Here is a 23848-nt window from a genome sequence, read left to right on the forward strand (position 1 = left end):
AGACAGACAGAGACAAGAGAGAGAGACAGGAGAGAGAGACAGGAGAGAGAGACAGGAGAGAGAGACAGAGAAGAGAGAAAGACAGAGACAAGAGAGAGAGACAAGAGAGAGAGACAGGAGAGAGAGACAGAGAAGAGAGACAGACAGAGACAAGAGAGAGAGACAGGAGAGAGAGACAGAGAAGAGAGACAGACAGAGACAAGAGAGAGAGACAGGAGAGAGAGACAGGAGAGAGAGACAGGAGAGAGACAAGAGAGAGAGACAGGAGAGAGAGAGACAGGAGAGAGAGAAAGACAGAGACAGAGAGAGAGACAGGAGCAGGATGAGGAGGTAGAGGGAGCACACACACACACACACACACACACACACACACACACACACACACACACACACACACACACACGCATGCAGAGGTGACTGTGACGTCAAACCGGAGCCCAGCTGACTCGCTCGCCCCGCCGCGCTCCTCGCTGACCAGCCTCGCGCTCTCTGCAAATCTACTCCACGCGGCCACTGTTGCTGCACGCGCTATTAAACACCGAAGAGAGGGAGGAGGGAAGACAGAGGAGGAGGAGGAGAGGGGGGGAGAGACCGGGAGGACTCACGCGGAGGAGGAGGAGGAACCGGAGGAGGAAGGAGGCTCACTTCTCGTTCGCACGCGCTGCACGGGGACAAAGAGGACACCGTTTTTGGAGACGAGCCGCTGCGCCTCGCGCGGTCTCCTCAAACAGAGAACCTCGTGACGGTGTGTGTGTGCGCCGCCTCCCCCCCCCTCACCCCTCACCCCTCCCCAGCCAGGTGTTGCATCCAAAGCGCGAGCCCCTCGTGTTGATGGAGAGGCGCGAGAAGAAGGGCTGAACCGCGTTTGAGGAGCTCGCGCACTCGACACTGTTCCTGTTTGCAGAGGCGCTCGAGCAACAACAAGTTGACTGTGGTGAATTGTGGCTCGAGACCGCCACGTTTCCAGACACGGATCTATCACCGGGCTCGTTTCCCGCGGGATCTTCAGACAAAGGATTTAACGGATCCAGCTGTGCCGGCGACGCACGAGCCTTTTCCCAACTTCTCCCCGACTCGAGCGTCCGCGGACCGTCGGTGCACGAGGGCTGATTTGTAGCCGTCAGCGCGGAGACGCGGTGATGAAGAGGATGGAGATGATGAAGGTGGTGGCGGGGGTTCGCGGTTAATGCGGCTCCTTCTCCGCTGCAGCCGGGTTCACGGGGTCGCTCCTGTCACCATGACCTCCAGCCGCGCTTTCCTCCGTGCCGCGCTCGCTGCAACCCGAGAGACAAGCACGCGTCCCCGGTTCGATGCGCACGAGAGGACGTCGTGTCGCCAAAATCGCTGAATTAAGTCACAACCGGGAAACCGACACAAGCCACCGAAGAATAGGAAGGAGAAGGAGGCGAGGAGGAGGCGGAGGAGGAGGCGGAGGAGGAGGAGGAGGACAGCAGACGCAGCAGGGATGGAGCTGTCCGAGGTCCGCTGCTCCAGCGCGAGCGACGAGCTGTACACCATCAACAAGACGCCGAGCAGCGCGCGCCCCAAACGGCTGCTGTGGCAGAACGCGGTGCGGCACATCACGGAGCAGCGGTTCATCCACGAGCAGGGCGGGGGGGGGGGGGGGGCGCTGAAGGGCATCGGACCGGACGAGCCCTACGACCCCAGCCAGGGCGCGCGGAAGCAGTCCGCGGGGCGGACGTCGGTGGGAGACCGGCACAACAACGGCGGCACCAAGGTGTTCCCGGAGCGCGCCAGCAGCGACCTGGGCTTCCTGCAGATCGACTGCGCTCCGAGCAACTCGGACTTCTTCCTCAACTGGGGCTACACGTACCGGGGCGTCATCTTCCCCACGCTGCGCAACGCCTTCAAGTCCCGCGACCTGGAGCGGCTCTATCAGCGCTACTTTCTGGGCCAGAGGCGCAAGTCGGTGGTGGTGATGAACATCCTGGACGTGGTGACGAAGCTCACCCTGCTGGTGCTGCACCTCACGCTGGCCTCCTCCCCGATGGACCCGATCAAAGGGACGCTCCTGGGCTTCTTCACAGGCATCGAAGTCGTCATTTGTGCCTTAGTGGTGGTGCGGAAGGACACCACGTCGCACAGCTACTTGCAGTACAGCGGCGTGGTCACCTGGGTGGCGATGGCCACGCAGATCCTGGCGGCCGGGCTGGGCTACGGGCTGCTGGGGGACGGGGTGGGATACGTGCTGTTCACCCTGTTCGCCACCTACAGCATGCTGCCGCTGCCGCTCACCTGGGCCATCCTGGCAGGCCTGTTCACCTCGGGGCTCCACATCCTGGTGCAGCTGCTCATCTCCCAGAATGCACAGCTGTCTAGCAACCAGGTAAGAACTCACCTGTGTTCCTCGTCCTGGTCTAATGTTGTGTCCGCTGCTATCATCCTCTCCTCTCCTTCTCTTTTCCTTCTTCTTTTCCTGCTGGATGTTGATGTGTCATGAACCTCAGCTGCTGCAGTTTGATGTTGTTTTGTCTGTTTTCTTCATATTTTTGTTTGATGTTGATCTTAAAAAGCTACAACATCTGTGGGAGAGCTGCTGTTTATCTGTTAGGTGTTGAATTTATTTATGATGAGGATAAATTCTGAATTGCGACATCAGTCTGGTTTCACTTAAGCGCTGAGGTTTCAGCACCAGGAGCTGTCCAACACACACACACACACACACACACACACACACACACACACACGTCCTGAAATCTAACACATATCCAAATAGGTTCAGCGCCCTCTACTGGTGACTATGATTCTAAAACACAGCATCGTATTTTTGTTGTGATGATACTGTACAGTGAAAACTGAACTGAATCAGTGACTGTGAGGTTAAGTTACTGATGTGTGTATGATCCTAACACACACACACACACACACACACACACACAGTGTTTCTATCAAACACTGGAAGTTGTCTGATCATCATCCAGGTGCTCATACTGTACGTTTTAATGCCAAAGACGAGACTGAGACCCTGAAAACAGACTTCTGGCTTCTGAGAGAATTCACCCAAAGGGATTTACAGCAGTATGATGCCTTTATTTAAGTGTCTACAATTGAAGGATTGTGTAAATTTATAATTCCTACAGTGTTTATCGAATTTGGATGGAAACAACTATAATTTTTACTGACAGGTACCACTTAACATCATTTCACATCCAGCGTGCTGGAGCTCACAGCAGACATTTGCATACGCTCATACTTTGTAGGACAGAATTTATTGTTGGCTGGTGGCGCAGGAAGGGAGAGAGAGCACGTTCCTCACTCATTACATTTTCACTTATGGATGAAATAATACACTTTATTTCCTGGGGAAATGTTTTGCTTGTGTATTATAAATCTGAAGTGCCACAGACATTTTCCTTTGGTTGATGGTGTTGCTTTTGAAACTTTAGATCAGGAGATTTATACACATCATCGAACCTTTTCTGCAACCATGCACAGCTGCACTCTGCACAGTGTTTCTTCTTCTTTGGTGTCATGATGCATTTGGAAATAACAGCAAAATCAATGGAATATACTCAAAGATAATAATATGATCTATCAGCTAAAGCTTTTGTTTCATTTTTAACCTTGAATCATCATTTACCTCTGCTTGGTGTCGTGTTTGAAATGCTATTTTAATGTCAGCACAGTTTTAAATTAAGGTTTTCTTGATTTGTTCAGTGGGCAGATCAATGACAAACTAAAAAAAAAGCAGAGCCCACATCAGTCTGAGCCATCAGTGGCTCAGGAGTTGTATTAGGGAACTCTCATCTGAAGCAGATTATTCATATTTCATAATCAGAAGTGACTGACGATGTTTATCTTCAGTGTGTTTTGCTTTCAGCTCCTATAATCTAAAGATGAGTGTCTAATGTTCTCAAGTGCAGTACATATCTCATTTCTGAGTTAAGCTCTTCACATCCACATTAAACTCTTAACATCAGCAGTTAGCACTAAAATATCGTTTCTTATCAGCTCAGTTATTTTGGCTGCGTCTCAGAGCGACTAATGAAAGACGAGGAGACAACAACAGATCTATAGTAAGTAGTTAAAGCAGCCTTATCTTTTATAAATTCTGTTTAGATGCAGCTAACTGAGACAGAAAATACAGAAAATAATGTTGACATTATGTCATCTGTACAAACAAGGCATGCAGGGATGTTCACACAGAATTGTTGACTCATGACTTATTTTCAGCGCACTTGTTGACACAGATCAGAGTCATGCATGTTCAGACACGCAGGAAACTCCAAAAATACTCTGGAAACCTTGTGCTGCAGCTGAAAAAAACAACATGCTGTGGGACCTACAGTATCCGCTGCCTGATGTGGATGAACAGACATCAGCAGAGCCTTGTGCTCTTCCACAGGCGTCACCATTAATCCCATCATGCTTCACTTTCTGCTCCCAGCTGTTGCTGCCGATCGGCTGCGTGGCCGTATAGATGACTGTATATGTGATGCCGTTGACTGTATGCTGCACTGTTGTGTCTGTTGTTGTGTGGTCCGGCTGTGTCGCTTTGCTCTCAACAAACGAGCTGGCGGGCCTCTCAGAGATAAGGTCAGAGGTTGAGAGTTTTAAAGTGGCCGCTGTTAGCCGAATGGAGAGTCTGACACTTTGATTTTAGTTGACTGCAGCGGGTTACTGTATGACTTTTGCAGATCGATAAAACGTCTGATATCTGATTCACCACAACAGTGATTCAGCCTGTTTTCAGTCCATAAAAGCTTTTCCATTTGCTGCTATTAAATACTTACTGTCTGGGAGACACGCCCTGCCTCAAATGAGGAAATCACTCAAGCTTAATTTAACACCACTGCATGCAGTAGTCGTAACTATGTATACAGTTTGTACTCTGTAGTACAGTAGGAGATTAAAAGCTATTCAAGATATGTAGAAGAACAAGCATCAAAATCAAAAAAGTGCTAAACTTGCCTGAAACGTCAGTCGTTAGTTTGCTTTCACTCGTGGCGTGAAATTTCTGAGCTTGTGTCACCGACAGTGCTTAAGCGTTAGCACTCTGTGGGCTGCAGGGATTATTTTAGCATTGCGTGTCTGTATCATTTGACCTGGAAACATTCTGAGATCAGGGCCTTACATGTTCTGTCTTAATTCGGCTGTAGTGACATGCGAGCAGGGTTGCAGTCGGGTGCATGCAGCTGGGTGGACACAGCGGCGCATGCAGGATTAGAACGGCTCATAGTGCACTCCTGGGGATAGGAAGACTGGGCTCACAGTGAAATTCAACTTCCTGAACTCAAGTGGTGCTAATCTGCTTCTATTTGTGTTTGCCTAAGCATGTTGTCACTGTATCATATACAGAGGAGAGATAGGAAAGGGCATTGAGTTTTATTATTAAAGGAAACTCTGGATTAATCTAACACAGAGTTACACACATATTAAGAGAAAGCTGCACAAGCCAGCATCTGCGATGGTGTGGGATTAGCACCAGTGCCCACAGCATGGCTTACTGGAATATGTGTGAAGGTACCATCCACTCAGAGGAGTCTGTTGGCATTTTAAAAGACATATGCTGCAATGCAGAATAATAAAAAAGGGACTGAGCAGTGTGATTTTCTGTTCCAAATTTCACTTTACCACACTTTAACAGCACATTCTCATCCATCCATCATCTGTGAAGGTCAAACAGAAGCAGTATATATATTTTTTTATAATGCCTGTCATGATGCATATTAGACTAGTGCTTTCAGACTTAATGACTTCCACGTTCCCACAGACTACCTTTATCAGCTGGAGCGGGCAACAGTGATTAATCCACCCACCCATTAAAAAAGAATAATGCAACTACAGAGACGGATATTTGCTGCTCTGACTTTCGACCCCTTTCCTGTTGTGCTATCATCACAGAGGGGGCCCCAGCCTGCCCCCAAATGCCTTCGTTTTCCGTCCTTTACAACCTGTTTCTAGACTCTTCGCCCTTGTCGTACTTGTCTCCTTCTTCCTGTCAGGCTTAGAATAGCCTCCATCGATCCAGCTCCGTCTCTTTAGAGCCGCTCAGGGCCCCTGTAGACCCCATATCCTTTGTCTTTGGTCCATTTAAGGCCTTGATATTGACCACAGCTTTTCCTTTTAAAACCTCCTCACCAATACGATCATGTCCCATCTTTCTCACCAACTAAACAGTAAGCTCATATTGACCTGCTGCCTGCTTCTTTTTCCCCTTGAAAAGAAAAAGAAAACAAATTCTGGTTTTCCTGTTGCTGCTGTATTGATGGCTGCCTTCCTGTAGAAGTCTGTTAAATAAACAGAAAATAACAGATTGAGTTCTTCTGGGCAGTGGAGGAGTGTGTCTGTATGATAATGCTGGTGTGTTGGGACATTCTTTCGATGCAAAGAGCATTGTAAAACGTAATCTTCTCTTTGTTCAAATGCATTATCACATACAAACACAGTGAAAGATTCATACCTACTGAGTTTTCATTAGCTGCAAGTTCACTGCAGTTTCCTCTTTCAAGGTCAAACTCACCTAAAGCGCCAGCTGCACAAAGGACATAGAAAAAAGACAAAACATGGGGATTTGTAACAGGACTATATGGAGGCATCTTAATCATGTCCTGAGGAAAAAAATATTTTGTGTATTTTAGCATCAAAAAAGCTTTGTGCTGTTTACCACTTCTGCCAGAATAACAATCAACCCCTTTATATTTTGTCTTTTCAAAGACGTCTGCTTCATCTCTGCTTCATTTGCATTTTACATCTTAGGTTTTATGCAGTATAGCACGATCAGGTTTATCTGTGACTAATTCAGTTTGATTTTTTAAACTGTGCCTCTGGCTGATCATAAAAACAATGCACCAAATAAAAGCGCAGATCAAACACAAATGGCAAAATTCATTTCTGGCATTCATGTCTGACAGCTACACCTGGAAATAAATACAGACTTTATCTAATTGTATGTTTCTGTGTGACTGTGCTTGATTGTTGAGGTGCTTATTCATCCAGTGTCAGTAGTGGTTCATAGGAAAGCTTTCACTGCACCAGAAGCAGCTTTAGCTTTACCCTCTGTCCTGTTTATTAAATCAGGTCTAATCTGATCAGCTCATATCGTCATGACCGGAAAAATGACAACATTTGTTCAAAACCATTCAAATAACAGATGTTATGTCCTGTTGTCGTGCAACGAGACACTGTGTTTACAGTCAAACTAGAGATTGCTGTTTGCATCCCAGGGTTTCTTTTAACCACATCCGACATCTCTCACCTTAACTGAGCAGGTGAACGGGTAGTTAACCAAGCACCAACTTTGCTTTTGACCTTATCACAACATCCTCATCAGCAGATGGTGTTAAGTTGCTGCTACTGATTTCTCCAGTCAGTGCATGTGAATCTACCAGGTGCACCACAGCACGCGAGTGCCAGTGGCCGTTATCTGCTCTGCTCAAGATGACAAAGGCACCTCTGGTACACTGAGTTCAACCTATTAATCAGGTAGCCTCCTTATACCCCTCCCATGTAGCCTTTGAAGTAGAAGGAGAAAAGCTCGGGGTTTCCTCCCGGTCCTGCTAACGAAGCTGTACGTCTTTAATCCATGTCCTTATAACGACTAACTGTAGGCTTTGTCAGCACCACAACATAGGAAATAACAGCAATAGTGTGGTTTGAAGCCATGCAGAGAGTGGAACAAAGCCACAGATGTCACGTGACATAATCTGCACTGGGTGGAATTAAGGGGTCAGATGACAAACTTTGGACAGGGTGATGAAATAATAATTAGTAGGTGGTGGAATCCTGCAATTTTCCTTTTTCTTTTGATGCATGCAGCAACTGTTTTTATCATTTATGACTCTTCCCTGCAGCAGTCTGTGCTTCTTGTTACTAGGCAGGATTTCTTCAACCTTGAAGCCTGAATACTATGACAATGACAGGCGGCCATGTTGACTCTTATACAGCATCTGTTATCTGAAGTCATAGTCACCTGTGAAGTCTAGTTGTCATTTTGACATCTTTCCTTGCAGCTTTTCTCTTTTTCTCCCTCTGCAGACATTTTCCTTGGGGAGCAGACGAGCGTCTTTTGACTGACTCAGCTTGATGAAAAGTCATTTTTGAGGGAGATGGGATAGGAAGGCGCAGAGGGATGAATCTGTGACTCCATCCTTTATCTCCTATTCTTTCTCTCCCCTCACCTCTTTTTTACCCTCATGCGCCTTCATCTCACTGGTTTCATGCGCTTGATCTCAGGCAATCTTGCTGTTACCAGACACTGCACTCAGCCACCCTTAATATTTAATGAAGGATCAGGGCCATCAGCCGCAGCTTTTCGAGCTTTTAAAGGCTGAGTTTTCAGTGCCGTTTTTGCTCTGTGACCTTCCAGGCATTGCCAAAAATTGCTACAGATGGCAAAGCTTTTAACATCATTCATTCTTATTCTAATGTCATTCATAAATCTCAGTATCAGGGCAGGAAATAAACATTTAGACAAGTGTTCACTCAGCTTTAACTTTTGGGCATCAGGTGTGCTGGTTTAACACTTCTTAAACAGTCAAAAACATTTGCTTTCTTAACCTCACATGACATTTGTCACATCAAAAACACAGCGTTTGTTATTTTTATTCTGGACTTGAATCTAGATCAATCTTGAATCTGCGTATTCCTAAGGTTCTTCTGAGGAGCACTAGGATAACAGCAAAGGCCTTCATCCTCGATTGAACCAACCGGAGCAATCCCTGATTAAAAAACAGCCTTGCAGCAGCACGTTCCCTCGTCCACCTTGTCTCTGCTATGGACTGTTAAAGCTTTTGTGTTGACTTTTAGTGCCAGTGAAGTGTCCTGACCTGATAAATCACAGCTTGTATAACTTTACAGTGTTTTCACCTCCGTTCAGGGAGTTTGGGGGGGATTTCTTTCTTTTATTCCAACATCAGGTCTTGAAGTCAACATTTCTCTATATGTGAAGAGAAATATGTCCGTTCTAAATTTAGCTGTGGTATCTGATGATCTTTAAAACTTACCTGCAAGTCATTCAGTTTTCTTTGCCAAACGCTGACTCAACACTCCCCCCTCTTCTTCCTTTTCTGTTATGGGTTGAACAGCCAGACATTCATCTCAATGACAGCGTCTCTTTGTGTCCCTTTCACTGAAGTGCTGACTGAACCTTATCACTGGTCATTGTATTGCTGCTGATAATATAACCTGGCTCTGATTTGAACTCTCAGGTATAATTTCAGCAAGCTCAATTTGTGGGAGATTCCTGCTGCTGAGGCATTTCTGCTGCACAATTAAGTACAATCAAGGATTTGGCTTGAAGAATAGCATTTGAAGATACAATCTCAGAGGTATCTGCAGTGTAGTCTGCAATATATTTTATTTTTAAGGTAATCACATGCAGTGCTGAGGATGCAAATCTCAGTTTCAGTCTTTGTCCACCTACAATCTGCCCACTGCAGCTTCTAAGCAGTAGAAGAATAACATTATCACTTTGTGAACTGAACCAGTGATCAGCTGTGTTTCCTTCAAATCAAATAAAACTGTGTATAAACATCATTTTCAGGAGACGGAATATAAAGAGTTTCTACTATACTTTATTGTATCTTGACATTTTTTAATTTCTTACATGCTCCACAAGAGGAAAGAGGAAAATAGGATTGGTTTATTCTATTAGAACAGTTTTGTGTCGAATCACACCTTACTTTGCTTGGCTACAACATATACTGTACTCAGAGAGAGAAGGATCTGGAAATCTGTGAGAGACTGGACTCAGTCATTGTTCACACTAATCACTGACAAAAGCCGCTGAGGGATCTCATGGTGAGGATTTCACTCCTGATGAGGCTACAGTAGTAGTTTTTTTGCCACGTTCGATCGTTCGAGGGGTTTGTGTCACTCGCACAGAGCAGCTGTGACACCACTTATCCCGTCTTTACAGTCACTTTAGATTAGGTCCACAATCAGCAACGACGTCTTAGAGTTAATAAGCCGGGTTGGATGGTACCCATCTGCAGAAAACATGTGCTCACCAGTTATGTGACATCTTTTATTATGTTTTCTTTCTCTCTCTCTCTCAGTGAAGCACAATGACACTCTTCATTTGGTCTGTATGGCAGCAGATTGCTGCCATAAAGCAAATAATTAAAACTTAAATAATGAGTTATTATACAGATAAACCTTTAAGTCTTTACAGATCATTTAAATGTGATAAAAATATATTTTTAATGTTTCTGTTGTGACATTTTTGATATTACATAATAATTGATTACTACATACAAAACACTTTATAATACTGGATCTTTTAACATATTAACAATTGACTGGTTGGCAGAAATATAAAACCATAACGCAGTCATTTTAGTTTAAAATACAGTATATACATATTTATTGCTGTTTCCTGTCCTCCAGTGTGTCCTGTCCTAATAATGCAAGAGAAAAAAAACACCCAACACCTTGAAAGGTCATGTGACTCTACTGCCAAGACACAACATGTTTGTTGACAAGAACTGCAAGATGGAGATAACAGGAAATCGCAGGTGTAAATGCAAATATCAGTAGATAATGTATCACACACACGTTACACGGTAACACTGATGTAGCTTTTGTCCAGTTATGACCTTTAGTCATTCTTCTTGCACAATTCAGCTGTTAATGAAAAATAATAATAATAATTAAATCTTTCTTCAATATAAAAGACTATAAAGACTATATTATTTTTTACACTGATCATCATCCTGTGGCTTCACCCCACAGATTAGAGAGGGTCTGATATGTAAAAGTTTGCCTGTTTGAGTCTGAGGACATATTGCATGATGTTTTAAGCTCAGAGTGACAGTGATTTTCAGCTTATTCCTCACATCGAGGGTGATTTCAGGCAGGATTACCTCCCAGTGGTAATCTATTCATAGCACCAGGCACCGGCCAGCGGAGCTTGTCACTCTCCACTGGGGTTAGCGTTTAATGAGATTAATGTTGCATTACTGTTATCTGTATGAAATGTGGTACCTGGAAAAATGAACAAACAACATGTGTATACAGCAGGAATGGTGACAACCACACAGAAATTCAGCCAAAACATTTGAGTAACAAGTTGCTGAACACTTACGTTCCGTTAGATGTTTCTTGTAGCTGCAGCCGTTTGTACTCAAATGAACAAAACAATCTTTTTTATCACGACTACTGTACCGTTACTACTAGTACTTTGTGATGCACATTTATAAGTTAGAGCTGGGTAATAATTTGTGTATTACTTTCTTTCTTTAGATGTCTAAACTAATGATAATGACCTAAACAGGCTTTACTTTGTTTAGATAGGTGCATGCTTTATTAGTCCCAGAGGGAAATTCCAGTGTGTGTTGAACACAAATCTAAAATTAAACAGTGCTGAAATTGTTGGATAACCTCCAGAATATGCACTTAATTGAATCACAAATCTTATTCTCTTCAAATATAGATTTGCAGTTGTGTAAGATCTTTTCAGTCTGTTTCCAATTATACTCATTTCATCCCTCATCTTTAATAATGCTGCACCCTAAACGCTCTAGATGATCCAAAGTGCAGCAGCACATCTCATTATTGATAAACCAAAATGACAACAACACCACTGACACTCTGACACTCTCCTAGTGGTCAGCTCAGCAGCATCTTTGTACCTGAACACCCTCATGTAGATCTTCTGTATGTTTCCTCTCACACAACAGCACCTGGTTGTACCAACACCATACAGCAAACCTCAGTGGTCCCACAATGGTAGAAGGAGTTATCTAACACTGCAGGCTCCGATTCCTCACTCCCAATTTTCAAAATGCTGAAATTATTCACACTTTGTCAGTAGAATGCAGCTTATATTCTTCCAATGAAGTTAGTTTATATTAAGAAAATGGTAATGAGGCAAAACAATTTCCCTCTGGGATCAATAAAGTTTTTTGAATCTTGAATCTTGAATCTTGAATGAAAAACAGAAAAATCTACTTTTTTGTTTGACTGTTTCACTTATTTCAGTTATGATTTTTAAGACTCAAGCACAAGAAAGGTGTTTTTGCAGTTAAATTGTTGTTTGCAGCTGTTAATAATTGTTAATAAAGGTCCATTAAAATATTTGCCCGTCTTTACTGTAAAGTGCAGCATGATCAGCAGAAGTCTGAGCCGGCTGTAGAGAATCCAAACAAAGCACTTTGACACCTGCCGGTGAAATTGGCCAGCTCAGTGTGAATTTGCCTCTGGGCTGTGTGCAGGTTGACACCCTGGTATTACACAACAACAAATATCTGTCAAATCTGATAAGATTGTGGCAGTGGGAAATCCATTAGCTTTTAGAAAGTGTTAGAGTCAATAAAAACAGTGGCGTTGTCACAGCCAAATGTTTCAAAACCACAGAGGCTTTTGAGTTTAATATTATTGACTGAAAAGCATCTTAGGGAGAAACTGTGTTGACTCGAGACATCTAAATATATTTTTCTTTATGTCTGTTTCATCATCAAGATTGTTTATGTGTTCTAGGAGGAACTGTATGATGAAATATTTTTCCAGAGAATAGACTGTTATTTACTTTAATTGTCTATTCAGTCCATTCACACCAGCTGTTTTTCATTTCCTTATGTCCCTCCGTGTTGTTTTCCATCAGTGGAAACAGTTGTCAGTGGCTACAACACTTATTTAATTCACCGAGCTGGAATCTGAAATGTGAGCTTGGATTTGAGGGATTTCGACAGCCGAGGGCAAAATGTAACAAGAGAAATTTGTCACCCATTTTCTGTTCTGCTGAGATAATGTCTCTGGATTCATCTTTTGGACGGTGCAAACTGTTTTATTTAAAGTGATGATGATGCAGTGCATCGTGGCCATCATAACTATTGTGATATTTATGTACTGTATGTTTTTATACTGTCATAGATGAGTTTATCCTTGTTTCTTACTGTTACTTCCCAGTAACGCATCATAGCTGCTGGAAACACTACAACTGAACCAGATTGTAATTGTGCTGGAAAACCAAAACAATGAGCTAGAATAGGCTAAAAAACCTGTAGAGCAGAAGTTTGATTGTTGCAGCCTTCACATCCTGCATGTCCTTGTATTCTTGCTCTTAGCTGGGACAAACTGGACTGTACAGTTCACGCTCTAGAGGCATGTAGCCGCTTGTTGTCGGGTGTATATGCTGAGTATCTCCTGGGAGGACCGGTCTTCAGTGGCTAAAATATCACACACTCTTTCTCCTCTCCCTTAGGCTGTTGTGCTAAAGCTGCCACCTGCCCTCAGGGATCTGCTGCCCTAATACGTCGGGGAATAAGCCTCAGCTCGCCTTTCAAGAACAAACACGGCCGACTTCACTACAAAACCTTAAATTATGCTGTTTTATCTCTGTCTTGAACTTTTCACAGATGAATTTTTACTTAAAAGTCAGGTAAATGTAGACACATTGTCCACTTCAGGGTTAAGGTGCTGTTAGCTATAGCTAAGGTTGCATCTTTTTTAATGAATAAATGCTAAAATTGGTGAAATAAGGTCAGTCATAGTATTATGAGGTTATATCAGTTGCTATTTAGGCAGTTGTGCAATGCTGAAGGACATATTTAAGTATAGGAGTGAGAGCTTGTTGGAGGTGTCAGCCATTATTCAACTAGACTGTTTTCTTTAACATATTTAGCATTAGTATTATTTTTAAAATTTAATTTTAGCAAATTATATATTTAAAAAAATGCTGATACTTCCATCTCAGAGAAAAGAGGAGCTGTCATGTAATGTAACGCTTGTGCAGATGGAGATGAGGGAGGATTACATGAACTGACGAAGACATACAGCACATACTGTACATCATACACGTCAGTCAGCTGTATGCATTTGGCAGCGTTCTGTGTCTTCTCCTGTTTTTTGCTCAGAGGAGAAAACCTGATGTTGCATCCATGAAGTGACATTAAAGAGATGAGCATGCTGCTGAGCTGCAGGCTGAGCTTTGGGGAAATGTCAGGATCACATGTTCAGGAGAATCCTCACCAAAGGCCACCACTGAGGGAAGTGCACCAACGTTAGATCTGCAGCTGGATGTAATGAAGATTTGTCAGAGGTCAGGGGTCAGTGTTTTAGTGGCTACCACAGAGATCTGGCACTGCACCGAGGGAGGTCTTACCATTATCAGTAAAAAAATACATATAGTAAGTAATAAAATAATTAATAATCATACAAAATGGCTTCTTCCTAGATGACTCATAAGACTGTGTACCAAATATGTACCACTCACTGGCAGCAAGAGATATGCAGGCATCCATCCATTTAATTAAATAATTATATTACGGTGTAATTATTTAGGGTGGATCTAAAATAAAATAATATAACTAATGTAGAGAATCTAGTACAGTAATAATAGTAGTAATAGTAATGTACAAATGGTATAAAAAGGCATATAATAAAAATAGTATACTATATAGACCTACTGTATATACAGTATTATAGGTTGTAGCCCCTTAAAAATGTTGTTATACCACCTGAGTAAATGCACATTAAGTCTTTGTAGAGGTTGATGTATAAGGTTAAACAGTGCACACTAAAAATTAATTAGCTGCAGTACATACAGTGACCTAGCACTTTATCATCATGTTCTTCTCATAACACATTCAGAACATATTGGTGAACATCTCAGTTTTCATCGCTGTCTGTTTGAACTGAGCTGCTCTAACACACACATCCTCCTGCAGACGTCTCAGTCATTAGTCCAATTTACACCTTCAGCCTGAGAAAACAGCCGGGCTGTGATACTGGAGGTGCCAAGAGGAGCTGCTGTCAGGCTGTACATGGGAAACTGAATATGATTTGATTGTCAAGTCACTCTGTTAAACACATCGTAGTGATGTTTTTATGCTGCACAATCCATACGCTGCCCTACTAATACGTAAATGGACATTGTGCCCATAGGCTTACCCAGAACCACTGAGTACTAAAACAAGAGGTCACCAATTGAATGAGAACACAAAGCTTTAGTTTGTTTTTCTACTAAGTGTGTCTGTATATATCAGAGCAATATTCCACTCAGTTATGAATTATTAACCAAGGCCATCCACATCATTACATTTAAAATGTCATATCTTTTGACAGCCTGTGTTCACTGTGGAATATCTTTATCTAGTCACCAGCAGAGAACTGAGCCAAGTTAATCATACGCTGTCCTCTTCTGTACCTCGGAGCCACCGAATAAATCCCTTCATTTGGCCGTGGAGTGTTTTCTGCAGAGACCAGTGCTGACAGTGAGGAGGTTTACTTCTGGTGCTTGCAGCCAGCTGCTTCTCTCACGTTTTAATACAGCTGTCATCAGATACTAAGAGCAGGTTAAACTCAGGTGGCCCTACGGCTTGTAAGATTGCCAGTGTTGCCCTGACTCCTTCTTCTGGGGCACATACAGTAGGTAGTTCTGTGCAGACTCTTCCTTGACTCTAACATAATTATTCCAGCCATTGTGCAGGAAGGCAACTGATATCTCTGAAATATTGATGCTGGGTGGTTGTCTGTGTTTCATTTCGTGGCAGATCTGGCTGCCTGCCTGCTCTCGATGAGTCATTCTGTTGTGTTAAAAGGTGACACAATCCTGCTGATTTGATGAGCTGAGAAGTTCCCACACTTGTCCTCCCTCTGTAACCTCGAAATATTATCTCACTGAAGCTCAGGATTAAAGATCAAGCCATGAGATTCTCATCATTCTTGTTTCTTGGCAGCGAGTTTGCCTTAATGCACAGTTTTGTTTTGCTTCTTTGGGATGGTAGGATGGTGTTGGACTCTGTACACGTGACGAACTGTATGTGTTGTAGGGAGGCTACAAGTGAAGGTGTTGGGATCATGGATGCTGGAGACCAACAATTAGATGGTATTCTAGGACTGTAACTAACATTTTCCTTTTGAACAATTGTTAAAATATGATCTCCAAGAAACTCCTGCTTCTTTGGTTTTAGTCTTAATGACTTGATTTGTCAACCAAGTCCTTTTTCTTTTGGATCTTCCATAACGACTTTTATCTAATCTACAGTTTACCTACAGCTAATAATATATTAGTACATCAGTACAATAATTATTCTTTACAACACATAGTTATTCTTTTTTCTTCCTCACTCAACCTTTATCTGATGTTTCATGTCTATCTCTCTCCTGTTTATGCGTTCAATGCGTCAATCTGGAGGACTAAAAATATGTGTTTATTTTCCATGTCACATTTTATGCCACTACTCACCCTTGAATCAAGTTGAAAACATGATGGTAATTATTACTATTATTAACCCTGCCTGATTATTTTCCATGTACTGTAGCTGTTTGCGCCTCTTCCTGGTCCACTGCTCTTAATGAGGCCTTGTTAAAAACATCCACATCACTGGCATTTTCCTGTAATGAGTGCACCGGCGGTCTCCAGGCTGATGCCCTTTGTGGCGAGCTGGCGCTGCTCCTTTTTTTTTCCAAAACAACGTGGACGTCGCCACATCTGCCACAGCTGCTGTAGCTTATGGAGTTTTAATTTTCGTCTCAGTGGGAGGAGCAGTAGCCCTCTGGGGGAGACTAAGAAATTGAATCAATGCTGATGGCGTCCTGGGAGAGATTCACAATAACACACAGTAACACACGGTAATGCACTGAGAGGCTTCTCAGCTGTGTGAGATACAGTGAAGAGCCTCAGGGGAGAGGGCTGTGAGAAAGATGGCTGTGTGTGTGTGTGTGTGTGTAGTAAAAATCCTCTGATACTCCCACACAGATTCACTTTTGAATCTGAAACAGACTCCTGTTTTTATGGCGTCATGCAGAGTTTCCATTAGCAGAGTAAATGATGTCATAATAAAAATCTAAAACAGTTTTACTAAATAAAACCTTAAAGGACAAGCCTCAAGAAAAAGTGCTGTAATTATTGTGATTATTTGATTTGTGCTTACAAAAAAAGAAACATCTGAATAGATCCATGCAAAAATGGATCATTAGCAGCTTAAAAAGGTTGTTCAATTATTATTTGAATACAGATTTTTATTTTCTTCATATTGTTTCTTACAGCCTGTTTTCCTTTGTCATGCTGCTCTGCACTTTGGATCAGGTCTTATTATTCTCAAAGTGGCTCTGCCATCAGGTTATCCACAGATCTGAGCTCTGTAGACCACTTTGAAAAGGATGCATTTGAGGTGTTGATTTATTTTACTAAATGAAACTCAACTATTTTGCAGAGAACACAGTTAGACACAGTGTCATCATGTACCAATGAGATATCATGATCATGCAGCATCAGATATTGTCAACATTCAGGCCCAGTCTGAATCTGCAGAATTCAACAGATCAGGCTTCGCAGTATGTTTTCAAAAAGGGTAAATGCTTAACAAACATCTGTTTTGTCTGAATTTACAGTCTCCTCAATAAACAGCTTTGACCCGTGACACTGCTCTTCATTAACACTGACACTGATGCACAGTGGTGGTGAACCCCATGGGCAGTCAGGGGAAGCCTCTTTATAAAATGTCAGCTTGCTCTTCACAAAGCACAGAAAACCCCCTCTTCATGCTCTATTAGAGCAATAATTTTGCTGCTAAAGGAAACAGTGGCAGAACACTTTAGAGCTTCCAGGACATTAAACGGCCTGTGTCAGGTTTTTATTTTCAGGTTGTCAGTGGTGACGCAAAAAACATTTTCTCTTCCTAAAATATTGCAATCGTGGGCAGGAGGGAGTGAAACAGGTATAAAGTGATTTAATAACAGTTTGATGTGCAACGTGCATCGTTGTAATCAACTAAAATACAACTCCACAGCAACTTATAAACCTAGCATTTACTGTAAACACACATTTCAGGTTTCATTGTGACACTAAGTAGAGCGGAAACACAGCAGTGAAAAGGAAAATGATCACCATGCTGAATTCTGGAATAACAAACCTTCTTTGTTATTTATATAACTTGAAATCAGGCTGTTGTATAAGATTCTCGACTCGAAGCATCTCAACAGCTCCGTCTTAGTGGAAAATATTACTTATTCTGGATTAATCTACATGTATACACACAGTATATGATCAATAGAGGAATGAGCAGGATGTATTTTTCCAGAAGAAAGGTGAAGGATGACTGCACGATGTATTTGTGACAGACGAATTAGACTTAATTGGGAATCAGCAAGAAGTGTCTGCTGAAAGAAAAACACAGATTAGGTGACGATCACAATAATTACATACTGTACTGAAGAGAAGACGGACGCACGTGGTGAATTTGTCACCACCTGTGGTCTATCTGATGGCTGGCAATCAAATATTTAGGCATTGTTAAAATGGATTATAAAATATTTAACCACAAAGAAAACTCTCCCGAGCTCTAATTAAGTACTGTGGATGAACCTGTTTGTCTACACATTGTTATGTACTTGGCTCTAAATAGGGAAATCTTCATGCTATAGGTTAATGACAGTTTAGTAATGTGTCCAACTCTAAAGTTTTGAGGTTGTGGATTTTTTGTTAGCACCTAAAGTGAACACAGATAAATAAAGAGGATGTCTATTTATTTGGAGAAGCAGTGGTTTATGGGTCTGAAACCCTGATTAGTAGAGGTTTTAAAGACTGAGAGGATTTTTGCAATGTTAATAAAACACTTGTAAAGTATATTAGTCTACGACGTAGTTGCCAATATTCACTGCATCATCGGTTGTTATCATCTACATACAGTACTTTAATGTTCTTTCCTAGGTAGGTTTGTTATTTGGTCAGTCGACTGCTAATAGAATAAATCACTAGATTTGCAATATTCACATTTTATGCAGTATAATATCAATATTAACTACAGCGACAGCCTCTGATGTGTAAGGTACAGTACAGTACTGTAGTGTATGTGTGTGAAGCAGGTGGGACGAAGCAAGGAACTTGTTTTTAGCACATATGAAGCTCTATGAGGGAGGAGGAAGCTGGTTGGGCGGCGGCGGTGAAATCCCTCACAATGCTGAGGGGGATGAAGGTGTTGCAGAGTATTTCATCAGCTCTGCTTCATGACGAGCTGAGCTGCTGATGAAAGCCTTCAGTCATCGTTCACAGAATAACGGAGGGCAACTGCATTTTTCAGAGTCACTGACGTGTTTTGTTGAAATCTTACAAAGCCGATTCCTGGATTCTGTGTTTCTCAAATTTAAAAAACAGAGGAATCTGCTCACGAAGCTGCTAAATTAACCTTCCGTTGGTCATACGTGCCCTCGGATTACAAATCACACTGCTAATTTGTGTGCTCAAATGCATGCTTTGTTCCCCTGGTTGAATCATTTCTACCCTGAAATGACTTAATAACATTAAATCCTGTTCTCTAATTGCCTCATTTGCCCACGACTCTCCCTCCAAAGGGCAAAGATACACCTTTATCTTGTTATCCTACCGTAACATTGTGTTTTACAGCCGTAGTGTATTTCAATCATGTCTCTCAGTCAAAGATCAAAATTAAACTGAACTGCATCAGATCTGAGCAGCAGTCAGAATATAAAATAACAAATGCTAAAGCACTAATACTGTATAATTATTATATATTAACATGTTTCATGTCCATCATTCAGGCAGTGATGCCTCAAACGTCAGCTTTTTAAACCAGTCCTTTTATACCTGCTTTTCTCATCAGAGCTCTCAGTATTTCATTTTCAGTGGACTCTTGTGATCCATGTGGATATTTAGTTTTCAAGGCTTCATTATGCAGTTAAGGTGTCAGACTGTTTTGAAAGTGAAGAGACACTGTGTTTTGTAGCTTTTAGCTGTGATCTGCATTATTTTTTATGATAAAAAAAGACAGTCGGACCTATTGATACATATCATATGTTCAAATTCATGTAGTAGTAGTGTTCTGCAGAGAGAACGGTGGATGGTGACGGGTTCATATGTTGTAACGGAGGAGCTGTGAAGTTTCGGTGCTCACACTTTCATTGATGATCAGTGACCTGGTTTATTCTTTTGGCTCCGGTCTCCTGTCGGCTCCGGTTTCAATTGTTCCTGTGTTCTCGTCTCATTTCACTGAACGTCATGGCTCAATGACTGGACAAGGTGTTAGAAAACTCATCAGTGACATTAAAGTCACGTCCGATATAAATATTCAATCTGAGATATAAGTTGTAAACTGTTTACAGAGACATCAGGGTCAGTGTGTTGCCAACAATGTTTTTAGTTTAAGACAAGAACTCAACTAAGGTTTTCTCAAATTCCTTTCTAAAAATATATTAAATAAAGTCATTTTAAATTATTAAATTAATTAAATAAGAGATATTTGATTAATTAGACTGAACACAGTCCAGCTCGTCAATCATGTGACAGAAAGAAGCCAAATCTAGAAAGATGTCAAAGTTATGGTTATCCAAAGGTGCTACTCAGTGGCAGCTGCACTTGCTTGAGGTTCTTGAAGACGTATTTGAGGTATTTAATTGTTGACCTGTTGATCATAACGTGTGTCATCAGGGCCCCATGTGTATACGCTGAATGTTTGCAGTGTTGCAGATGTACTGCTGAGTCTTCACCTCTGTGAACTGGGATCTCATCCTCTTTGTGTGTGTGTGTGTGTGTTTCAGGTAGCAGCTCAGGCCGTGTTGTTCATGTGTATGAACACTGCTGGGATATTCATCAGTTACCTGTCTGACCGGGCTCAGCGGCAGGCCTTTCTGGAGACACGGCGCTGCATCGAGGCCCGGCTGCGACTCGAGACAGAAAACCAGAGACAGGTGAGTCTACGACGTGACACAAGATGAAAACATAAAGTCTGATGTGCCGGTGGTTCCTGCTGTGTTATGGCATGTTGTGCTGATTTGTTTAAATCATACTACATTTTCCTACTCTGTCGGCAGCAACAACACTGTGTGTTTTCTCAAGAGCTGTCACCTTGTTTACACTGGAAACTTGAATATGTGAAACATAAAATTTCACTTACTACAGTTTGTTATTATTTGGCTGTACTAAAACCATGCTGGCCCTGCAGTGTCCACACTCCACTGGCAGCTGATACAGTCTTGCTGCACCATAACCAGTCTTCAGTAAGATAGATGTAAGGGGCTGTGTCATAGAAAACCATGCATGGCTGACATTTTGTGTCATCGTGGAGGCCAGAATGTCTGCACATCCGTAGAAAGACACACGTACACACTGGGACAGAGAGGGAACTTTGTTTATGCAGCGGGGTGGACGGTGAGGATTTGAGAATCCACAGAAAGCTTTTATGGTGTTGTGTTTCCTGGAAGGGTTCGGCTCTGATAAGCACAGGGATGGTTGTAATTGACTGAGATGGGGCCCTGCCCTGAGCAGGCGGCCTTAATGTGAGCCAATCAGAGCCTGCTATTATTGTCAACATGCTGTTGATGTTGTAAGGACACAAGGCCTCTTCTCTGTGTGTCTTCTTGGTACTCTGGTGTGTGTCCTTACCTTGTAATTGTGGTTTGGATGGGGAAACATTTAAAGCTTCACTAACAGATATTTCATACGTCTGAAAACCTACAGTATCATCTAAAAGTGCTGTCTTGTCAAACATTAGCACAATTTGAATGAAGATAATAGTTGTCAGTGAGCTGCTGGAGGGCTTCAGCTCTTTAAATGAAGCTATGGCAAAGAGAGTCCTCTGGCTCTAAGCTGTCCAAACCAGAGACCAGATCCAGTGGAGCAAACACACAGTGCAGCCCTCATGAAATGTCCACTCCACAAGAAGTGTGCCGCAGTTCTGTTATTAGAGTAAATAAGACAATGAAGCTGTTTCTACAACATATAAAAATGGCAATTTGGCACTTTTTTATAAAACTTAAAGATCCAGTTTCTCGTCAATTGCAAATGTAAACTAAAAGTCAAATCCACATTTACATTGTGAATTCAAGACCATCAACGTTGTTTGCAGCGACTCTCCACCATCAAACCCCGGAGCGTTTGGTTGCGACGCAGCAGCTGAAGCATTAGAAACGCTCCACTGAAACGTTTGTCTGTCTAGACCTTAATTTGGTCATGCGCTGCTCTGCTTTCCGGCACAGATACCAGGTCGACACATCACAACAGAGACAAGCTGAGAGCAGGAGGCAGCATGAAGGCAGTGTGAGCCGAACACTAACACCTGCTCTCCTCTGACACATTGTAGATCGTCAGCTGACGATCCTGAATTTCAGTGGAAATTCAGGAGGAGCACAGCATCACAAGCTGCCCAGTACAACTGACAGCAAATGCACCATATAATGAAATTAGAGCTAAACAAATAGATCATTCAGTAGTTTAATATTATTATAATAGTTAAAAGTATTTTTAGTTTTAGGCTGAATTCTCTGAACAAATGCACATTGTGGCCTGAATCATATTTAATAGCGGTGTTGTCTTATTTTTAAGTGTTTTTGAAGTTTAAAGCTTTTTATACAGTAGATTTGTTCTGCTGGTGTTTCTGCTAACGTCTGTGTTTTTACATGTTGGATGAAAAATTACAATTCTTTTTGAATACATGACCACAAATTCCCCAGACATCTGATTAGAACTGAACAAATCCAGCAGCGCTTTTTTGAATCAGCAGACTGTTCGTCATTCAGCTGCAGTAATGAATGAAGCTTCAAGTGTTTTAGTTTTGCAGGGTGAATGGAAAGGAGGATGCAGAACATTCACTCTCAGTTCCAGTTTTCACTGTTGTCTGCGTTTGTCTCTCACTTCGCCCTCTCCTCTCTCTCTCTCGCTCTCTCTCCACTCGTGCTTGAGGTTTGGAGAGGCTCTCCAGAGCTCTCAGGCTGCATCATGCAGCTTCACTGAGTTCACACAAGGTTATGTTTTTTTTTTTTTTTTGTTGATGTTGTTGTTGTTGGCAAACTGCACGGTGATCCAAACAGGGAGGAAGTCGTATTCATAAAAGAGTGCAGAAAAAAAAGTGCAGATGTGTACTTGTGTGCTTGTTGTCCTTTTCCTTTGTCCTGAAGTGACACAAGAGACACTGAACTTCAGTTCCTTTCAAGATAGTCTCCAAGAGGATTGTTAAAGTATCACAATTATTATTAATATTATTATAATATTCATTTATTATGTCTGTACCACGTCATAGGATATAACCTTTAAAACCACAGTGAACCACATTTGACCTCCATCATTTAATGATATTGTCCAAAATTAAAAATTAAAAGTTTGAGACTGTATCTCTAGATACTGTTCCTTGTTTCCAGTGCAAATTCTGCAGTTATAAATGAGCATCAGCTTCTTAAAGACAGACTAAGACCTAATCTCAGCCCACTGAGGGATGCTGGTTTTAAGTCAGTGAGATTTTTGGATGCAGTAAGAAGTTGTTTGTCAGTGTCGTGCATCTCTTTGATATTCCTCTAGTGTGAAGTATCATGCACTGTGTGCTGACGTCACACTACATGATATCTGGGTAGAGAAACCTGGTTTTAATATATTCAGTATCTGAAAGAGACAGTTGCTTGGCGCCGGGTGCAGCTCCCCGAGGCCAAAAAAAATACTGAGAGATGCTCCCACTCCAAATCTGTTTCTGCTTTTGCCAAGTGGCACCGCATCAGTACAAACACCACAAGACATACAGTACTCGGCTGTTTGTGTTGTTCCTGCAGGCCTGGACGCTCTAGAGGATCCAGCTCGGGGAGCTTAGGCTGGCAGAGTCAAAGTCATCTTTTAAATCATTTCTTACAAACTGCCTTTATGTAATTTGTTTATACAAGTTCGGTTTCAATTGTGTTTAGTTCTATTTTTCTTGTCTCCTTTTTATTCCTCTAGGACTTAATCTTCATGTGCTGTTACGTGTTCACTCTTAAATGTCCCATTCTTTTAAAAAGAAGCTGCTGAATCTGTCAATGACAAAGACGAACAATAAGACATATTACACAAAATGATTTGTGTTGGAAACAAATTCACTTCTGGTAGAAAATCTCTGTTCTGGGTCGCTGCTTTGTTTGCAGACCTAATAATGGACAAAAACAGCTTGATGAGATGTTATTTCTGTGT

General features: G+C 42.2%; 1 protein-coding gene across 1 annotated transcript in view; it reads left to right on the forward strand.

Moving 5' to 3' along the window:
* Positions 1 to 1465: 1465 nt before the first annotated feature.
* Positions 1466 to 23848, forward strand: part of adcy8 (adenylate cyclase 8 (brain)) — a 53362-nt gene continuing 30979 nt past the window's right edge. Inside the window, exons 1-2 of the mRNA XM_026374784.1 lie at positions 1466 to 2347; positions 20461 to 20610. Of these exons, the coding sequence (XP_026230569.1) occupies positions 1466 to 2347; positions 20461 to 20610 (1032 nt within the window). The remainder of the gene's footprint in view (positions 2348 to 20460; positions 20611 to 23848) is intronic.

The sequence above is a fragment of the Anabas testudineus genome, chromosome 17 (assembly GCF_900324465.2).
Source record: "Anabas testudineus chromosome 17, fAnaTes1.2, whole genome shotgun sequence".
Lineage (NCBI taxonomy): Eukaryota > Metazoa > Chordata > Actinopteri > Anabantiformes > Anabantidae > Anabas > Anabas testudineus.